This window comes from Dromiciops gliroides, chromosome 2 (assembly GCF_019393635.1).
Source record: "Dromiciops gliroides isolate mDroGli1 chromosome 2, mDroGli1.pri, whole genome shotgun sequence".
NCBI lineage: Eukaryota > Metazoa > Chordata > Mammalia > Microbiotheria > Microbiotheriidae > Dromiciops > Dromiciops gliroides.
In genome coordinates, this window is record NC_057862.1 from 180,748,061 (window position 1) to 180,769,391 (window position 21,331).

At 35.9% G+C, this 21,331-nt stretch overlaps 2 protein-coding genes across 2 annotated transcripts; both read left to right on the forward strand.

Moving 5' to 3' along the window:
• The first annotated feature begins 2,838 nt into the window (after positions 1-2,838).
• LOC122741792 (olfactory receptor 4K5-like) lies at positions 2,839-3,822 on the forward strand. Its single transcript, XM_043985564.1, has one exon. It carries the CDS (start codon positions 2,851-2,853, stop codon positions 3,820-3,822), a length of 972 nt encoding a protein of 323 aa, XP_043841499.1. The 5' UTR covers positions 2,839-2,850.
• Positions 3,823-18,381: 14,559 nt separating this feature from the next.
• Positions 18,382-19,810, forward strand: LOC122738519 (olfactory receptor 4K1). The gene is made up of 2 exons (XM_043980533.1): positions 18,382-19,292; positions 19,747-19,810. Exons 1-2 carry the CDS (start codon positions 18,382-18,384, stop codon positions 19,808-19,810), a joined length of 975 nt encoding a protein of 324 aa, XP_043836468.1.
• Positions 19,811-21,331: the final 1,521 nt, after the last annotated feature.

The window sequence follows — 21,331 nt, forward strand, 5'->3', positions numbered from 1 at the left end:
TCTAACTGTAAGGCAAAAAAATTTATTTGAGTGATGGAGAACAGCATCAAATAGATGTCATTATTACGTTTTGTCTGTTGGGTAAAGCAATACTGCTTGCCTAACTGAATTTTTTTCATTAAGGAAGAATGGAAGGAAAGAAAGAAGAAAGGAAGGAAGGAAAATTAGCCTTTTATATATGTTATCTCCAGAATAACTGAGCAAGTTATAAGGATATCAAGGAAAGAAAAGAGATTTGAAGGTCTAAAAGGAAAAAAAATTCTCTTGATTTCTTAGCTATAGAATCTGGGAATTAACCATACATATGTATACACACACATACAAAACAATATGAGCATTAATTATATTATTGTGAGGATGAAATAGAGTCAATAAGCATTTGATAAGCAATTATTATGTACCAGGCACTGGGATAAGTGCTGAAGATACAAATAGGAGGGAAAAAAGACAATCCTTACCATTGTGGAGAGCTAGATGACACAGTAGAGAAAATACTGGGCCTGAAGTCAGCAAGACCTGAGTTCAAATCTAATCTCAAACACTTACTATCTGTGTGGTCCTGGGCAAATAACTTAATGTCTCTCTGCTTCAGTTTCTTCAGTTGTAAAATGAGAATAATAATTACAGCTCCCTCCCAGAGTTGTTCTGAAAATTAAATTAGATAATATTTGTATGGGTCTGGCACATATTAGGCACTTAAACTGTTTGTTTACTTCATTAAGGAAATTAACATTCTAAGAGGGTGCGAGATTATCCTGATTCTCTTACACTCACATCAGAAGGGTGGTATAATATTGGAATGAAAGAATTTGTTTTCCCATACAATGCAGCCAATGTAAGATTTCTCACTGGAGTATATTTATAGTGTCTTGTTTTATTCTGTAGCACAGAATAGGAGAAATAAGTGTTTGCAAGATTGAAATGTTGAATTGGGTTCAATCCTGGCACTTTCACTAATCTAATATCTAATAATAATAATAATAATAGCATTTATTTGTATGATTTATGAAGCATTTTATAGACATTAACTCATTTCATCTTCACATTAATATTGTGATATTAAAGAGTAGATTATATTTAATGGTTACTACTGATATATTAATGATATAGAGCCTAGCTTCTTAAACTGTGGGTTGTGACTCCATATGGGGTTATGTAATTGAAGGTGGGCTCATGAAAAATTTGGTAACAGTGAAAGGTTAAGAAACTTTCCTATATACCTATATATCCAGGGTCACATAAAAATTTCTTGGGCAAAAAGTGGTTGCAAGTGGAAAAAGTTTAAGAAGTCATTATATAGACAGATAAGAGATATATAGATGTATAGATATATGATAGATGATAGATAGATAGATAGATAGATAGATAGATAGATAGATAGATAGATAGATAGATAGATAGATAGATAGATAGATAGATAGAAACATTCAGGCTATGGATTTCCCCAGGACTAGATCACCTCTGAATTCTTCCATCTAGAGGAAACTATGCTCTGTATTTGCAACCTCTCCATGCCTCTATATTATGTTGAACTGAGATAACTTATCACACAAACAGCATCTTAGTGGGAACAAGTATGGAATTGGCATGGGGAAAAGACCATATTCTATGATTTAAATGAAATTGTTTTTTTAAAATCTGTAGGTAGAAGGCAAGAGTTCTTAACTTGGAGTTGGTGGACTTACCTTTTAAAAATACATTAAAATAGTTTTAAAAGTTATTTCATTATAATTGACTTCCTTCATAATCCAATGCATTTTAATATAGTTAAAACATTATTCTTGGGGTCACAAAGAGTCAGATATGACTAAAAAACCACTGAAGAACAAAAAATTATTCTATGGAATTTCCAAAGACTTTGCCAGGATACCAAATGGGTCCACGACACACAGTAAAGGTTAAGTACTCCTGGATCTGATACCCACAAGATGTAAATAAGGACACTGAGACATTGCCCAAAGTTACCTAGGTTAGTAAGCATTAGAATCAGGATTTGGACATGTATCTTCTGACTCCTGAGCTACTCTTTTATCTGTTTCCATGAAGAAAAATTCCCCTAAAACAATTCTTTAAGATTCCTATATAGTCCACCCTTTTAGATAGATTATGTTTCTGACAAACTATAGTCAAAAGGGGGCTAATTTAACTCTCAGACAATGAAGAGAGAAGTGAAATTTGAGGCTAATAATAATAATAATAATAATAATAATAATAATAATAGAATATAGGTCCCTTCTAATTGTCACAAAAGCAGGTAAGTATTTTCATGAGTCACCCAAATTGAGAACTGTGGAAATGCATCCATTTAACAATGAAGGCTAGTCTGCCTAAGGCACTTTCTTAGCAATATATCTTTTTAAAAAATGTTAATAGTATTTTATGTTTCCTAATTACATGTAAAGATAGTTTTTAACATTTGTTTTTATGAAATTTTGAATTACAATTTTTTCTTCCTTCCTCTCTTCCCTCCCCATCCCTGAGATGGCAAGCAAGCTGATATAGATTGTATATGTACAATCACATTAAACATATTTCTACCTTAGTCATGTTGTGAAAGAATAATCAGGAAAAAAAGGAAAAACATCAAGAAAGAAAAAAGAAAAAAGTTAAAATAGTATGGTTCAATCTGTGTTCCAATTCCAGAGTTCTAGTAAATGTTTGCTAAAATAAATTAAATTGTATTAAGCAGTGATAATAAGTATATCTATGCACAATTAGGATTGACCTTAAAGCTGTATGAAGATGTGGAAGGGGGGAGAATGAGATTGATAGGTTGTTTTCATTCATGTTGATTTCTTCCTATTTCTCCTCTCTTGAAGTTATCTCTAAGCAACTCTGGTGCCTTTGTTCATGGATGGTGCTAATTCCTCTGTGGTGTCTGAGTTTGTACTGCTGGGGCTCTCCAGTTCTCAAGAACTTCAGCTTTTCTTTTTTGTCTTCTTCTCCTTGTTGTATGGGATGATCATCCTGGGCAATCTTCTCATCATCATAACGGTGACCACTGATAGTCACCTACACTCTCCCATGTACTTCTTGCTGGGAAATCTGTCCTTCATTGACATCTGTCAGTCCTCTTTTGCTACCCCAAAGATGATCACAGATTTTCTGAATGAACGCAAGACTATATCCTTTAATGGCTGCATAGCCCAGATTTTCTTTATTCACCTCTTCACTGGTGGCGAGATGGTGCTACTGGTCTCCATGGCCTATGACAGATATGTAGCCATCTGCAAACCTCTACACTATGTGACCATCATGAACCAACAGGTCTGTACTGCCTTAGTATCAGCCTCCTGGACTGTTGGTTTTGTGCACACCATGAGCCAATTGTCATTTACTGTGAATTTACCTTTTTGTGGCCCTAATGTGGTGGATAGTTTTTTCTGTGACCTTCCCAGAGTGGCCAAGCTTGCCTGCCTTGACTCCTATACCATAGAAATATTAATTGTGGCCAATAGTGGGATTCTTTCCTTAAGCACTTTCTTCCTTTTGTCCATTTCATATATAGTCATTCTGGTCACTGTTCGGTTTAAGTCTTCTGCTGCAATGACTAAGGCACTTTCCACACTGAGTGCTCACATCATGGTTGTGATCTTGTTCTTTGGGCCCTGTATCTTCATCTATGTGTGGCCTTTTACCTCCTACCCAGTGGATAAAGTACTTGCAATATTTTACACTATTTTTACTCCTATCTTGAACCCCATTATTTATACATTAAGGAACAAAGACATGAAGGCTGCCATGAGGAAACTTGTGACTCAAAAATTGAAGTCCAGAAAGATTTCTGAGATATCTTTTGTGATGAGGCCCTCTCTTTATTGAGACATACATCCTCTAAACTTAAGGCCTTTTGCAAAGCTTATATCACTATATATGCCAACTATCATTACTGTTATACTATTTTTTACCTTTAAAGAAAGCTCCAAAGGGAGGATGGTAGTGTACTGGTATCATAGCTCATAGAATGTTGGAACTAAAAGGAACCAAAGATATGTATTTTTTTTTTTGGTAGGGCAATTGGGGTTAAGTGACTTGCCCAGGGTCACACAGCTAGTTAAGTGTTAAGTGTTGGATTTGAACTCAGGTACTCCTGAATCCAGGGCCAGTGCTCTATCCACGGTGCCACCTAGCTGCCCCTCATAGATATCTTTTTTGTTGTTTTTTTTTTGTTTTTTTGCGGGGCAATGGGGATTAAGTGACTTGCCCAGGGTCACACAGCTAGTAAGTGTCAAGTCTCTGAGGCCGGATTTGAACTCAGATACTCCTGAATCCAGGGCCAGTGCTTTATCCACTGCTCCACCTAACTGCCCCATGATATCTATTTTAATGCCCAAAGTTTATAGTTAGGGAAACTGAGGCCAGCAAAAGGGAAGTGAGTTCAACAACAAAACAACAAACAGGCACTATGGCTCTGGGAAGGGGTTCTTAACCTGTAGTTCATTAATGTAAAACCAGGTTTTGATAACTAAACTTCAACATAATTTGTTCCCTTCATAATCTTATCTTATTTTAAGCATTTAAAAATATTTTTCTCATAAGGGGTCCATAGGCTTCACCAAATAGATGAAGGGATCTGTGACACAGAAAAAGTTAAAAAACCCCTGTTCTAGAGGTACAAAGTTAAAAAATGAAGCAATCTATGTTCACTGGGAAAAGCTAGAAGGCAATTCTTTTTTTCCCATATAAACATTTTATTATTTTCCAGTTACATTTAGAGATAATTATCAACATTTGTTTTTATAAGATTTCTAGTTTCAAATTTTTCTCCATCCCTCCCCTCCCTTCCCCCTCCCCAAGACAGCAAGTAAACTGACATAGGTTATACATGTACGATCACATTAAATATATTTCTGCATTAGTCATGTAATGAGAGAAGAAACAGAACAAAAAGGAAAAACCTCAACAAAGAAAAACAAAAACAACAAAAACAATAGAAATAGCATGGTTCGATCTGCATCCAGATTCAAAGTTCTTTTTTTTCTGGATTTGGAGAACATTTTCCATCATGAGTCCTTTGGAACTATCTTGGACCATCGTATTGCTGAGAAGAATCAAGTCTATTACAGTTGATTGACACACAATGTTGTTGATATTGTGTACAATGTTCTCCTGGTTCTGCTCATCTCACTCATCATCAGTTCATGCAAGTCTAGAAGGCAATTCTGACAGGAATAGAGAATGAATGGAGTGATGTGATAAGAAATAGACTGGAGGAGGAGATGAGGCCAGACACAGGAAGGCTTTGGGTTATACAGCAAGTGAATGGTAGATCTGGAATTCAAATTCTCTCCTGTGACTCTAAATCTAGTTTTCTGCCTCCTTATGATAGATAATATTAATAAGCATTAATTAATAATAGCAAGCATTAATTCTTCTTGTATTTCAAACCCAAGTGTACTTCAGGGTCAGAATACATTCAAATAGCAGGGAGGAGTTTAAGCTAAGTGATACAATGGTCAGAGAGGAGGGCTCAGAAGACTTTAGTTTAAATACTACCTCTGACACTAGCTTAAGAGACTCTTGGCATGTTGCTTTAACCTTTATCAAGTTTGTTTTTTGTTTGTTTTGTTTTGTTTAAAATTGGCATAATAATATCTACCTCACAAGTTTTCATGAGGATGAAATGAATGAATGTTATTTTCTTTGCTGACTTTAAAACACTATATAAAGGTTAACTCTTATTAGTGAATTTTTTGTTGCCCTGTACTAGGGAGTGTACACAGAAAATTACAGTCTGTTGGCCTGTAGATGTATTGATTATATATACATATACATATACATATACATATACATATACATATACATATACATATACATATACACACATATCCATATATATATCCATATGCATATATATATATATATATATATATATATCACATGGTCTTGTTGTTGGATTGTAAAAAGAACACTGAATTTGTATTCAGAAAGATCTGGGTTTGAATTCAATCTCTGATAACCTATGTTAACGAGCAAGTCATTGAATTTCCTTTGTGCAGCAATTTCCTCATTTGTATCAGAGGGACACAAATTTTCCTGCTCCCTCTCAACACTCATGATGATTAAATGAAACACTGTATATATGTCCATGGGGGAAAAAGCTTTGTAAAAACTGGTGTTTGGCAAATATAATACACTCCTGTCACTTTTTTTTATACAGAAATATGTAAAAGAAAAGGCACAATTACATGGTATCTCCTCAGACAGGTTTTATGATTTTTGAGAAGCAAGCACACTATCTTCCCTTTACTTTCCATCAAATCAGCCTTGTTGTTTTGTTGTTTGTCCCTCATTTTCTTTTCTTTTTTTTTTTAGTGAGGCAAATGGGTTTAAGTGACTTGGCCAGAGTCACACAGCTGGTAAGTGTTAAGTGTCTGAGGCCGGATTTGAACTCAGGTACTCCTGAATTCAGGACTGGTGCTCTATCTACTGCGCCACCTAGCTGCCCCCTGTCCCTCATTTTCAAAGAGGACAAATAACACAGGTGATGCACTGATGTACTCATGAATTGGATTTAAGTGAGGCAGAGTTGCACAAAGTCATCAGCCTCATTCTCTCTTCAAGAGTCATTAAAGTCCAATGACAAGACAAAAGTCAAGATGACTGTTGATGGTCTGCTATGCACTGGATGATATTGGCATCTTTGATGTCTGACCAAGCTGTAAGTGCTCCACAGCTTCAGCCACCTTCATGGCCTTTGGAACAAATTGTCCTCATTCACTGTTTCCTCTCAGGGGGAAGTCTTTATATGCTTGGGGTAGGCGTCCCTGTAACCCACTGATGGGTTTGAGACCCCCTCAATTACCTTCATCCTGATTTAGGCCAGATGCCTAAACAGTTTGCTGGGGTTTGGCTACTGTGCATGCAGTACTGCTTCTTGGAGCCACAGGTAAGAGTGGGTGAATTAGGTGAACACCAAAGGTGGGTGAGCAGTCCTGGAAAGGGCTTGGCAAGCCCTCACAACAGAGGTGCTAGTCCTCCCTGAAAACCCCAAATAAACCTTAGATTCTAGCTGGCAGAAGAGAAAAGTCCTGTCATTGAGAGCTCTTGGCACTCTCGATCTCCATTTTTTATAACATCTAACTCACTGTTACGTGCTTTGTGTGTTCTTTCTTCCTCTTTTCATAATTTCAAAGTTGGAAAAGACCACTAAGGTCACTTGGATTCAAATTATACCTGTGGAGAAATTCTCCTCTACAATATCCCCAACAAATTGTCTTCCAGTCTCTGCTCTTATTTGCCTCCTCTCTTTTCCTTCGCAGATCTTAAAATATTAGAACACAGCTATTAGGTACCCTTATGTCTTCTCTTCTCTAGCTCCCTCAATTGATCCTCAGAATTATCCTTTGGTCCTATGGCCCTTTACTATCCTGGGCACTTTCTTTTTTTCTTTTTTTTGCAAGGAAATGAGGGGTTAAGTGACTTGCCCAGGGTCACACAGCTAGTAAGTGTCAAGTGTCTGAGGTTGGATTTGAACTCAGGTAGTCCTGAATTCAGGGCCGGTGCTTTATCCACTGCACCGCCTAGCTGCCCCACTGGGCACTTTCTTATAGAGATTTATCAGCATTTTCCCTTTTATGCCAAGACTTGGCTTAAAGAAGGACCTGATGTTAGTCATTTGCACTGTAATGTTATTTTGTTCTTATGTTTTGCCTCCTTGTAGTAGTTCATATTTTAAACCTACTCTTGTCAATAAGAAGCTCATCAGGAAACAAGAGAAGTATGTCCTGTATGTTTTTGACCACTGAAATCATATCACCAAAATAGTTGCCTATCTTGTCAATGAATAAAAGAAGCCCTGGCTCTTACACTAATTTATACACAACTTGACTACAAGAGAGCATGCTCAACTATTTTCTCTTAACAGCTTAAAGGGTAAAGGACACACAATCTGGTAAGCTCATGGAACATTGGAGATAGAAAAAAAATCCATTAGGATTCATCTAGTCTAATCTTCTAAGATGCTGAGGTTTAAAGAAATCATTGGAAGTCATACTATTTAGATTTGGAAGGGTCCTTAGAGATCATATAGGCCAGAGAAGTAAAATAATTTGGCTAAGGTCAAATAATTCATTATAAGAAAAATTCAATATAAATTAGAATCTCTTACTCCAAATCCCATGGTCTTTTCATGAGTCTTCTTGCCTCAGATGAAGTAACTTTCCTAAGTTCCCACAGGTAGTCCATGACAGAGCCCAGATAGAAGTAAAAGAAGGGAAGCTGATCCTGGTATATTGCAAGGAAAATAATTTAGGCATAACATCTTCTTTCAATCTTCAGCATGACTTAACCAGTTTAATTTGATGGCTCTCATTTTCTGGATGGGTGGTGTATAAAAAAGCACAAATTGAATGAAATGATAATAAAATGAAACAAAATCTGCAGTATGCTCTAGATATGGCTATGTGGCTTATACACTAGACTATGCTGCCACAATCTGATCCTTAATGGAATAAAATCTCCTTCATTCAATTGTTCATCTATTCATTCATCAAACATTTTAGCACCTACCTTTTGTATATATGATACAAGGGGTTTGTATTTTTCCCCTTGCAGATGACAAAAAAGTTTGATAATTTAGAAAAATTAAAAAAAACATAGAAGTGGAAAAAAGGTGGGGGAAATATAAGGTTTAGAAAGAGAAAACCTCTATCTTCATAGAGCTTACAGATCAGTAAAGAGATAAGACAATAACACAACTATAATCTATAATAGAAATTATTATAGAGGTGCTTTAGACAAGAGCAAGACAAAGTGCTATTTAAGATCTGAAGGGTAGACCTATTAATATCAGATGCAAAGGATACTGCCAAAGATTTCATTACTTCACAGAATAATTCACATTTAAGTTGGGATTTAATAGTGGAATAGAAATTCTCGAGGTGAAGAGGAAGAAGAAAGCCATTTCATGAGCAGGAAAAAGTGACATAAGCAAAGGCAAAGAGATGGGAAAGAGTGTGTGGGAGGATAGAAGGAGAAAGGTTGAGTAACATAATCTAGTTTGGCTGGAATCTAAGGTGCATAGAAGGGAGGAATGTGAAGTAAGACTAGAAAGGTAAAATGGTAACAAATTCAATGTCAGAAAATTTTTTTAGAACTTTGTTAGGAAATAACATGTCAATGTTCAAAGGAATAACATGAGCAAATCAATTTAACCTGAACCTGAATAATGAATATGATCTTATTTCATTCATGAACATATTTAGATAATTCCTGATATTTCCACTTCCTTTTGTTTATTTAGACAAGATCAGTTCACAATAAAGTGCCTTGTTGTTTTTAGTTGGTTTTTTTTCAGTCTGTCTGAATCTTCATGACCCTATTTAGGGTTTTCTTGGCAAAGATACTGGAGTGGTTTGCTATTTTCTTCTCCATCCAATTTGACAGATGAAGAACTGTGACAAACAGGCTTAAGAGACTTGCCCAGAATCATATAACTAGTTAGTGTCTGAGACCGGATTTGAAATCAGAAAGATGACTTTTCCTGACTCCAGGCCTGGTACTCTATCCACTGTGGCACCTGGCTGCCCTATGTGTACCAAAAAAGTAGGGGGAAGGAATGTTTTTCTTCCAATTGTCAAAATGATTAGTGAACTAATTTAAAAGAGCTTAGTATATAAAAATGTTTATGACTTTTATTTATTTTTATTCATTCATTTAGAGCTAAAAGGAACCTTAGAGGTAGTTTAATCCAAACAAGTGATTTTCCTAAGGTCACACAGATGGTAAGTAGCAAAGCCAGGGTTTGAACCTAGATCCTCTGACTCCAACTCATGTAGTCTTTCCACTGTATGATGCAGTAGTTTGATATAATGTGTAGAAATCCAACTTCAGAGCCAGGAAGATGTACATTCACTTTTCCCATATTTTTTTTTCTTGGTAGAGCTAAAATACTAATTTTTATTTCAGTAAGAGATTCTTATAATATATAACATATATTATATAATGTATATAATATACAAGATATTTTTATAATACACTTAATTCAGAATAAAGATAAATATGGAGAAATGTATTCTGGTTGATATATAATGCAAAATGTGTTCACATTTTGTTGGAAAACTGTACCCAAAGGGTCTTGATTAAGAGATTGGTAGCAAACTAAAGAGCATCTCTAGTGGTTAGGACATTGTTCTGTGGTTGTGGCTTATTCAATATTTTTGACATTGACTTGAATAAAAATATTACCATCCCATTACTTGAATGAAAACACAGAATATATTTATCTCAAGTTTGTAGGTGAAATAAAGCTTACATGGGTAGCCAAGACACTGTATTACAGAATCAAGCTTCAACAAGATTGTGTGGTTGGTACAATGGAGCAATACTAACAGCATAGAATTGGTTTAGAGTGAACACAGAGATTTAGAAATGGAAAGAAACTTTAGAGATCATCTTGTCCAACTCTTTCATTTCACTGATGAAAGAACTGTCACTTAAAGAAGAAAAATGGCTTGCCCAAATTTATGAAGGTAATAAGTGAAAGAACCAGGTTGTGAACCTAAATCTTCTGACTCTAAATCATTAACTCTTTTCACTATATCCTCCTGGCTCAAAAATTAACTGCATACTAGGTAGTGCAGTAGATAAAGCACTGGCCCTGGATTCAGGAGGACCTGAGTTCAAATCCGGCCTCAGACACTTGACACATACTAGCTGTGTGACCCTGGGCAAGTTACATAACCCCAATTGCCTCACACAAACAAAAAATTAACTGCATAAATACAGCACCATAGATAACTGGCTTAATAACAGCTCATATGAGAAATACTGATGAATTTTGGTTAATTCAATATGAAATGAGTGTTAAATGATGAATCAAAAAGCTAATACTGTCATGTACTATAGTAAAATAATGGAAGAATGAAGCATTGATTAAGTACTTACTATATGTAAATTTACTTACTATGCTTTTTAAGTTGATACATAGCATTCGGGATCAAGGAAGGTCCTGATGTATTCTGAATTGTTCAGACCACTTTTGGATAATTGTGTTCAATTCCAGGTGCCATATTTGAAGTGGAATATTTATAAACTATGTGATAGCTAGGTGGCTCAATGGAAAAAGTGCTAGGCCTGGAGTCAGGAATATTTGAGTTCAAATTTGGCTTCCGACACTTACTAGCTGCATGACTCTGGACAAGTCACTTAACCTCTGCTTGCCTTAATCCACTGGAGAAAGAAATGGCTAGTATCACTGCCAAGAAAACCCCATGGACAGTGTGATCCATGGCATCATATAGAATTGGACACAACTGAACAACTAAACAACAATTCACAAACTATAACACACTAAGAAAAATACAACTAGGATGGGAAAAGGTAAAGAAGCCATATTGTGCTAAAATACTACAATGCATTTGTGGTCTCATTGGTATGGATCTTCCAATGATGTAAGATTATGACCCATTCCATCCATGCCCATTCGATTTGATCCCCATCTGTACTCTTCCATTGTTCACTTCAATTGGTTGTCTTGCTATAATAAGCAAAACATCTCTAAGGTAGAAATGGACTATTTGGGTAATAAGTGATTTTCCTGTCACTTGAAATTTTTAAGAATAGCTTTAATGACCATCTGTGTGGGAGATGGCAAAATACATTCTTGTAATGACTTCAAGGTCGGGTTCTGATGGTTGTCATCTGTGTGATCCAGCAAAATTTAACTTCTCTGTACCTCAGTTTCCTCACCCATATAATAGAAGAAGTTGAAATCAATAACCTCTAAGTTTCCTTCTAGCTCTAAAGCCAATGATGGCATAAAATAAAATGACCCTCCAAACCCTATAATTCTCTCTCTATAAGATTCTATGTATAAGATATAAAGTTCTGAGATTAATTATCTGGAAAATAGAAAGTCAAGAGTTAAGAGAATAATAATAATTACTCTAACTTTAAAAAAGGGTTTTAAAAAAAATTTCTAGTATAGTACTATGGCTAACTGACAAAAAAACTTACCTTTTTTGTCCCTTGGAAAATTACTTTGCATAACTTAATAACTCCCACTGCAGAATGATTCTCTGAAGGAGGAGGCTATATATCTCCATAGTATAAAGATCATGTAGTTACTTGATAGAGAGCAACGTAAGCATAGTCAGCATTGCTGCTGAAGTTGCTACTCCCAAAGGATTTACAATGTAGCAGGGTGAATTAGAAAAATTCATTTAAGATGCATTAAATTAATAGAATGTTCAATAATTTTCAGTATAACAATATCTATATTGGGCAAAGGTATTTAGAAGCAAATTAAGAGGCATCGATCAGAAAGAAAAAATAACCAAAGGACTGCAGGGAAAGATTTTTGAGAACGTAAGTATATATGTTGGAATTGTATATTTGATTTAGGTGCCTGAATTTAGAATGTGCACATTTTTAACTCTTTTCTTGAAATGGGCAATGTTGGCAGTCATGAAGCATGAAGTTTGAGGTGAGGGTTGTATCAGGTTGAAGGGTGATAGTTGGGGCTCTCCATCTCTTTGAGACCATTAATGACATTCTGCCCTTAACTGTGGCCCTAGATCTAGAATTTTCTAGGAATAATTAAAAGATATCCCTGGTAGGGGAAAAGGAAAAATGTGATACTAAACAGAGACAAAAGGAGAAGGGAATCACCATCATTTTGCTACTTTTCTTCCCCAGATTTTTATTTCGGAACTACATTAGTGACTAGACATCTGGAATCTTAGAGGAGTCACTGTGCAAGGACAAAATATTGACCTAGGTAAGGAAGCATGGTGTGATGGGAAGAAAAGAAGACTTGAGGTTTGAATCCTTGTTCTGACATTTGGACAAGTCGCTTTTCCTCTGAACCTCATTTGTCAAAACAACAGGTCATTGGGCAGCTAGGTGGTGCAGTGGATAAAACATGGGCCCTGGATTCAGGAAGACCTGAGTTCAAATCCAGCCTCAGACACTTGACACTAGCTGTGTGACCCTGGGCAAGTCACTTAACCCTCATTGCCCTAAAAAAAAAAGAACAGGTCATTAAACTAATAAATATTTATTAAGTACCTACTATGTTCTAGGCTCTATGCCCACATGCTGTAGGCACTCTGCTAAGCTTTATAATAATGCCTGTGCTTCCTACCTCCCAAGATTATTTTGAGAATCAAATGAAACAAATTATGCATGTAAAATCCTCTGTAAATTGGAAAGCACCATGGAAATGTAAGCTATTGCTACTGGAGGTGAATTTTCTGCTTTTTAAAAAATCCAAACATCAAAGGATAATTTTGATTCAGATAAAAGGAAAAAATGTGTGTAAGTAGTTCCCTTAGCTCTTTATGAACAAAATACAAAAGGAGAAATTCATAGAATCAAATATGTAGGTCTAGAAAGAACCTTACAGCCTATTTTATAGGTGAGGAAAGGGAGGAACAGTGAGACTCATAAGTGGCCAAAGCCAGACCCTTTGGCTCCAAATCCAGTTGATATCCCACTTCATTATACTACCATCATCACTTCTTTTGGGTCAGGTTTAGCCTCTATTTTATAGTGAAACAACAGTTCGCTTCAGATAGAGAGGCTCTGGATATATCAAGTCTTATCTAGAAATTTCCTTATCCCTGAAGTGTTCTAAAAGAAAAGGTATCTTGCCCAGGAAGCTAGTGGAAGTGAAAGGATCCTACATGAGTACCTCAGCATTAATATGGTCCTATCAGATAACAATGTTTTTTTCTTATAAAAATATGATAGAGATGGAAGTGACAATCACTTAATTCCTTATATTTCTGATGAGAAAATTAATAGAAAGGTTAAGTAACTTTCTGATAATCACAAAAATAATCAGTAGCAAAATCTCTTATCTGTATTTATACTTAGTATATGCCTACCTGTACTTACTTATACTTAGTATATGTCTAACTTGGTAATAGAAACAAAAGCCATAACTTAATTTTGCAAATTGTTTGATATAGATTATTTCATTTGTACATCACAGAAACCCTGTGAAGCTAAGTACACCATGAATTCTTGCCTTATTTTGTAGTTGAAGCAACTAAGGCTCAGAGACTTACTTAACTTACTAACACTCTGCAAATAAGTGATAGTGGTAGAATCTGAACTCAAGTTTTGCTGATTCAAAGTCAAACACTCTATGAACCAACAGTGCTGTGCTAGAGGCAGATCAGTGTAGCTAGATCCATTGGGATGATCACCTTTTTTTAGCAGTTAGTCTTCTGTGAAATTCTCAAGCATGCTAGAACAAAGCAAGCAAAAATTCATTGGAAATAGGAAAAGTGAAAGCTAGAAGACATTCAAGATTTCTAGTGTGGGAGATGCCAGAGCTGTTGACTCAGATACACAGAAGATGCATTAATGCTAACACCTATCTCCAGTTTGCTATAATTCTCTTTTATTATCTCCATCCTTTCCTTCCATTTCTCTTTCTTCTTATTCTTGTTTTAGTTTTCCCCTTTCCTTCTCATTGCTGCCCTGACACTGGTACATATGTGATATAAGAAATTCCATTTTGTCTCACAATTTTCAAAGTTAATTCTTTCATGTCTCTCTTAAATGTTAAAACATTTCATTCTGGGGAATTTTTCCTTCCTGTCATTGTTAGCATTTTGCCTTCAGAGCTGGAATACTCTCCTAGATTAACTTCAGAACTCAGTGAATAGAATTGGTCCACTCACGGACTCTCCAAGGCTTGAACTCCATCCTCTGGGCCAGCATCACCATTATCTCATTAAACTCTCATTATATTTAACAGAATCCATGGCATCATGCATTTAGATCTAAAAGTGACCATAGCTCATCTCTTCCATTCTCTTCATTTTGCAGATGAGAAACAGAGATCCACTTTAAATATCTTGCTCAGTCTCAGTGATTGTAAAGAGCCGAGGCTGGACCCAAGCCCTCTTTTTTTTTAAATCAGCATTTCTCCCCTCTGTACATAGCTGCCTCAGGGTGATTAAATACTGCCAATTATCTACACTGCTGTTAGACTGGATTCCTTGAACCTCATTGCTACATTTCAACACCGCTCTTTGAAATTTGACATATAGACATATATACGTATGTATATGTACATGCAATATTTTATACATGTATAAACACATATATACAAATACATATATATACATATACACAAATATGTGTTTACCTGAAAAATTGCTGTTGAAATGTCTTTAAAGATCTTTTAACTTATATTAATAGTAAAAAATATACCTACATGGTCTAGGCATGTTTATGGAGAAAAGAGAGGTGGGAGGGAGAAAAATAAAGGGAGGATACTGAGGGAAATTGGTGAGTGGAGGCAGCTGAAAGAGCTCTGACCTTGGAGACAGAAATACCAGCTTGGTCACTAATTGACTATGAGGCCTTGGACAAATCATTTAACAGGAGGACTCAAATTATCACTTCCATCTCTGTCACAACATGTTTCTAAGAATAGACACATAGTTATGTGATAGGAGCATATAAATTTTGAGAATCATGTAGGAGTCCTTAATTTTTTCTAGAGTTGAGTACCTTCCTGGTCAAGATATCTTATTATCTCCTTAGCATGCTTTATGGATAAGGAAGTTTCTAGACACATCCAGATTCTCCCAGTCTGATGTTAAATGATGACCTTAGTCTTCTGATCTCTAAAACGTGCTGTAATTGGGCACATTGATTTTTATTAGGCCATTTAAATGAAAAACATTCAGTAAAACATATTGAACACTAGGCTAGGAGAATTGGGCAAGATACATAATCTAGATAAAACACAGTCTTTCTCCTTGTGGAATGTATAGTTTAGAAGGGGAATAAGATTCTGACACATTTGACTATAAGGCACAAGAATACATGATAGGTTCATTAGAAACATATAAAACAAAGTACCTGGGGAGGTCAAAGTAGAAAGCTTTTGTAGACAGGGTGATCTGAAAGGCTATATGGTGGAGGTGACATTTGAATTTGGATTTTAAAGTTGGGTAAAAATGCAACAGATGAAGAAAAAGAGGGAGGACATGGCAGTCAGAGAACAATATAAGAAAATGCATGGAAGTGGAAAAGCATAGGGTGCTTTGGGATATAGCAAGTAGTCCACTTGGATTGTAGTATATAGTGTGTGAAGGGAAATAATATGACAAAGTGGAATGGTAGTGTAATGCCAGATTGTGAAAGGACCTTGAATGATGGATAAAAGACCTTGAACTTGGAAAGCAATAGGAAGTCACTGAAGATATCAATCAGAGGGATGATATAATGAGATCTTTAGAGTAATTATTCTGGCAGTGGTATGAACAATGAGTTTGGAGGGTGATAGAGGGAAGAATGCTTATTAGGCAATGATGGGGCTGACTGTTAATGAGCAACTATGAATAATGATAGAAGTAGAAACAGAGAGGATGGTAAAATACAAGAAATATTATGGAGGTAGAGATGACAGAAATGTATAATCTGTTGTATATGAGAAGTGAGAGGAAAGGGATAAATCAAAGTTAGCGATTCTGATAGAAATAGTGAAGCCATAAGGAGTAACAATCTTAGGGAGAGGAAAACAATAAGTTCACTTTCTGACATGTCATTTAAGGTGCTGGTGGGATTTGCAAGTAGAGCTGTCATGTGGGCAGTGTGAGATTACAATTCTTAAAGAAAACTTCAGGGTCTAATATGTAGATATGGGATTCTGATTTAAAGATAATAATTAAAACCATGGATAGGAATGAAAAGAGAAAGAGGAGATAAGAAGAAAACCAAAAAGAGAACTTTGGTGAACATTGGTGCTAAAGGGTCCTGAAGAGAACAAAGCCAGCAAATGAGATAGAGAACAAAAAAAAGAACCATTTATAAACATAGGAGGGTGGGGGGTTAGGAAACCTTGATGTTTCTGAAATAAAAAGAAAGTGTAGGAAAAAAGGAGTGGCCAATAGTGTCAGATACTGCCAACTTATCAAGGAGAATACTATAGTGAACTCTGACTAATTCTCATTAATAGGATGAAGAGGAAACCCATTTTAGAAAATGTTCACTATCTTCCTAGCATATAGTCTCTTTTCCCTTCAATCCACCTAGTCTATTCCCAAGGCAGAATGATAAAAAGGAAAACAAATAAACAAACACTGGATCTGGAATCTGATGACCTAAATTTGAGTTAAGGCTCTGATGTTTATGGTGTGTGTGGCTTAGACTTAATCAGTTATTCTGTAAATTTGTTTTCTTAAGCTCTTTCAGGGCAGGAACTGTTCCATTTTAATTGTCACCCTAGTGCTTAGCACTACACCTAACATGTAGTCAGTGCTTAATAAATGCTTACTGAATTATTCATTCATTCATTCATTCATTCAGCCAGCCAGCCAGCCAGCCAGCCATTCATTCATTCATGAAAATACTCGCTATCAACCCTATAGTAGGATGAAAAAAGAGTATATATTGAAATGATCATTGTAAGTGGTAAAGGAATATGTATATATGTTTATATGTATATGCTGTTGTGATGATTAATTGTCCTAAAAATTCTCTAATTACATTATTCCCTTCTTTAAAACCTTTCATATCTCCATTTTCCAAGTAGGATAAAACCTTATTTACTCAGGCTGGCATACAAAACCTTCCACTATATGACTCCAGTCTTTTAAATCTTATCTCTGACCACTCCTTAGGTTAACCCTTTCTACTCCACTTATAGTGGTCTACTAACCATACTTGTCTACAGTCTCATGTTTTCACCCTTACTCATGTAATTTCCCATTCCTGAAATGCTTAACTCTTCTCTGCCTATTCAAACCTCATTCATTGTTCTACAGTCAGGTCAAGTTTTATCTCCTCTGTGAACCTTCTTTACTGCTCTACCCTGAAATGACTTCTTTTAGATCTCTAATTTATTTACCATTCATTTGCCATAGGTATATAGCCCATGAAATTTATCTTTTTATTTGTATCACAACTTCTTTCAATATGTCTACTAGAGTATAATAGGATTGAGAAGAGTACAAATAGTAGAAATACTCATCTACTAGAGTATTATAGTATATATACTAGAGCATAATAGAGTATCTACTAGGGTATTTTAGGATATAATAGAGTACAATAGAGTATTGTCCTCTATACATAGAAGACCACAGAATGCTTGTGGATTGATATACAAGTAGTTGTTTTATTATATGGGCATAAAAGTGTAAAGTTGGTTTTTTTTTGGGGGGGCCAATGAGGGTTAAGTGACTTGCCCAGGGTTACCAGCTAGTATGTGTCAAGTGTCTGAGTCCGGATTTGAACTCAGGTCCTCCTGAATCCAGGGCCAGAGCTTTATCCACTGTGCCACCTAGCTGCCCAAGTAATTTTAATTTTTTTTATAAAAAGCTCAACTGCTTTGTAATGGCAGTTATTACACAGTCAATTATTTCTTCCCTGTTTTTCTTCTCTTTAGGGGATAACAGCCTATAAACTGAATAAATGGCTAGAGGAAATCAATCCATGGTGTCCGAGTTTGTACTGCTGGGCCTCTCTAACTCTTGGGAACTTCAGCTTTTCTTCTTTGTGATTTTCACCATAGTCTATGTGGCATCTGTACTGGGCAACATTATCATCATCCTCACCATTGTCTCTGATTCCCATTTGAACTCTCCCATGTACTTCCTCCTTAGCAACCTCTCTTTCATTGATATCTGTCAGTCCAACTTTGCCACACCCAAGATGATTGCTGACTTTCTTGTTGAGCACAAAACCATCTCCTTTGAGGGCTGCATGGCCCAGATCTTCCTTCTTCATAGCTTCGTTGGAAGTGAGATGATGCTGTTGGTAGCAATGGCCTATGATAGATTTATAGCCATATGTAAACCTCTGCACTATAGTACTATTATGAATCGGAAACTTTGCATAATTTTTGTGGCTATATCATGGGCTGTGGGAATTCTTCACTCTGTAAGCCACTTGGCCTTTACAGTAGACTTACCATTTTGTGGGCCTAATGAAGTAGACAGTTTTTTTTGCGACCTTCCCCTGGTGATTGAACTGGCCTGCATGGATACTTATGAAATGGAGATCATGACATTAACCAACAGTGGCCTGATCTCTCTGAGCTGTTTTCTGGCCTTAGTTATTTCTTATACTGTTATATTAGTCATTGTCCGTCGCCGTTCCTCAAGTGGTTCCTCCAAGGCTCTCTCTACCTTAACCGCTCATATCACAGTAGTAATTCTTTTCTTTGGGCCATGCATCTACTTCTATATCTGGCCTTTTAGCAGACTCTCTATAGACAAATTTCTTTCTGTCTTTTATACAGTTTGTACCCCTCTCTTGAATCCCATCATCTATTCCCTTAGAAATGAAGATGTCAAGTCTGCTATGAGGAAATTAAAGAGCCGGTATCTCAGCTCCTGGAAATATTAGATGACTGCCATGAGAGAGAAACCTTCTAACTAAGACGCATTCCCTAGGAGATCGTAAAAGTCTGTTACTGAATTAGGTTCTTTTACTTTATGATGGTCCCTAAAATGGGAAAAAAGTTGGGTGAAATTTGATACTAGTTTTAACTGATAATAAGGATCATGATTAATTCATCAACAATTCAAAATGGACTTTAAAAAATAGAATATATTGATTATGATAAATTTATTATAAAGTTGTTCCCCTTTGCACAATTGGGAATGTAAAAGGTATTTGCCCTTCACATTGGGAATAAGGAGTAGTTTCATAAAGATCTGTAACCTGGAAAGAGAAAATAAAAGAGTAATACTGAGTCCCATAGATTTTCATGTTCCTTGAAAAAACAAAGGTAAGGAGGAATCAGGTTCCCATCTCTATCTGCTATAAATACAGTAAGTTGACTTTTCAGTTGGCTCGGTTTTCTGGCCATAATTCTTCCAGCTTGATTCCCACATGAAATTTATGTAGAACAGAAGAAAACCTACAATCAGAGGACCAAGTATTTTTCTTGCAAAAAGGTATTGTGGAACAGGTGATGGAGAAGTGTGCAATTGTTATCACTGTCAGTTTAGTGTTTTTCTTTGTACAATACAACAAACCAACCTTCTTCATAGGTATTATTCATTATAAAGTAGTACTAACATTTGAGCCATCATACTAGTTAGAAGAAATTTCTTGGGATTTCAGATAATAAGACAATTGTTGCAACTGTACAATGCCAAACATTGAGATAACTAATGAACAACTCAATGATCCTGGACACTTGATGAACATCTGTATATTTCTTCTTAATTGTGCCAAGCACATTTTGCTTCACAAATTGTTATTAAAATCATTATTCATTTTTATGGATGCTTTGTTTCTTTTGCACACTGCCCATGCTGGTGAAAACAGGTAATTTTGTTTTCTCCACTTGTTAACATATGTGTGTGTGTGTGTGTGTGTGTTTATTTATTTATTTATTTGTTTGTTTATTTATTTATTTGGGCAGGGTACCAGCTCTGAAAGTATTTTATTTTATCACTTGTACCTGAGCATGATGCCAAGGGAAAGACACAAAATCTCACTTCTACAGTATAGACATATCCCCATTCTCCTTCCTACTTTCATTTATTATGCACATCTGATGATTTAAAATTGGCTAGTCATCATGTTGGGTAAGCAGTCATAACTGTTATCCCAATAGAATTAGTGCAGCAACAATGAGGTGGATTAGAGGCTGTGGACCTCCGTGATCAGGGCTGGCTTTTCAGTTACAGAATATCACGAAATTAGAGTTTGAAGGGACCTGAAAAACAATAACCTCTCTAACATACCCTCAAAGTGGTCACCCATTCTTTGCTTTAAGAATTCCTGAGAACCACTCTCTCTCAAGGCAATCATAGCATTAATGGTTAATAAATTTTTCTTTACATTGCTTCTAAATTTTCATCTTAGCCACATCTATCAATTTCTCTAAACCTTCAATCTGCTACTCTAGGGAAAGTGAAGTTTTAAATACTCCTTCCCCTTTGCCCCTGTATTCCCATGTTAACCCACAGGGTTTTTGTGAAGATCAAATAAAATAACATTTGTAAAATGATTTGCAAACTTTAAAACACCTTATATATGCTAGCTGTTATTATTATAATATAATAATTATTACTATTATTATAGTCCCAGTTTTAATTGCTTTATATATAGCAAACAATATTTATGAAGTTATGAGGCAAATAGATTAGATTAACCAGTCTTTCTTATTTTCTATCATCCTTCCTTCCTCTTTTTCTTTCTTTGTTTCCTTCCTTCCTTCCTTCCTTCCTTCCTTCCTTCCTTCCTTCCTTCCTTCCTTCCTTCCTTCCTTCCTTCCACTTTCCCTCCCTCTATCCCTCCCTTCCTCCCTCTCTCCTTCCCTCCCTCCCAGTAATTAGAAGTATGATATTGAACCAGCCAGTCAATTCATCCAATGTAAGTGAGGAAGAAGTCAATTAAACCTGTC

Bases quoted from the DNA above. Each gene is read 5' to 3' on its own strand.
- LOC122741792 (XM_043985564.1), top strand. From the start codon at position 2,851: ATGGATGGTGCTAATTCCTCTGTGGTGTCTGAGTTTGTACTGCTGGGG.
- LOC122738519 (XM_043980533.1), top strand. From the start codon at position 18,382: ATGGCTAGAGGAAATCAATCCATGGTGTCCGAGTTTGTACTGCTGGGC. The intron at 19,293-19,746 runs GTATCTCAGCTC...CTATAAATACAG, and splicing joins ATGAGGAAATTAAAGAGCCG to TAAGTTGACTTTTCAGTTGG.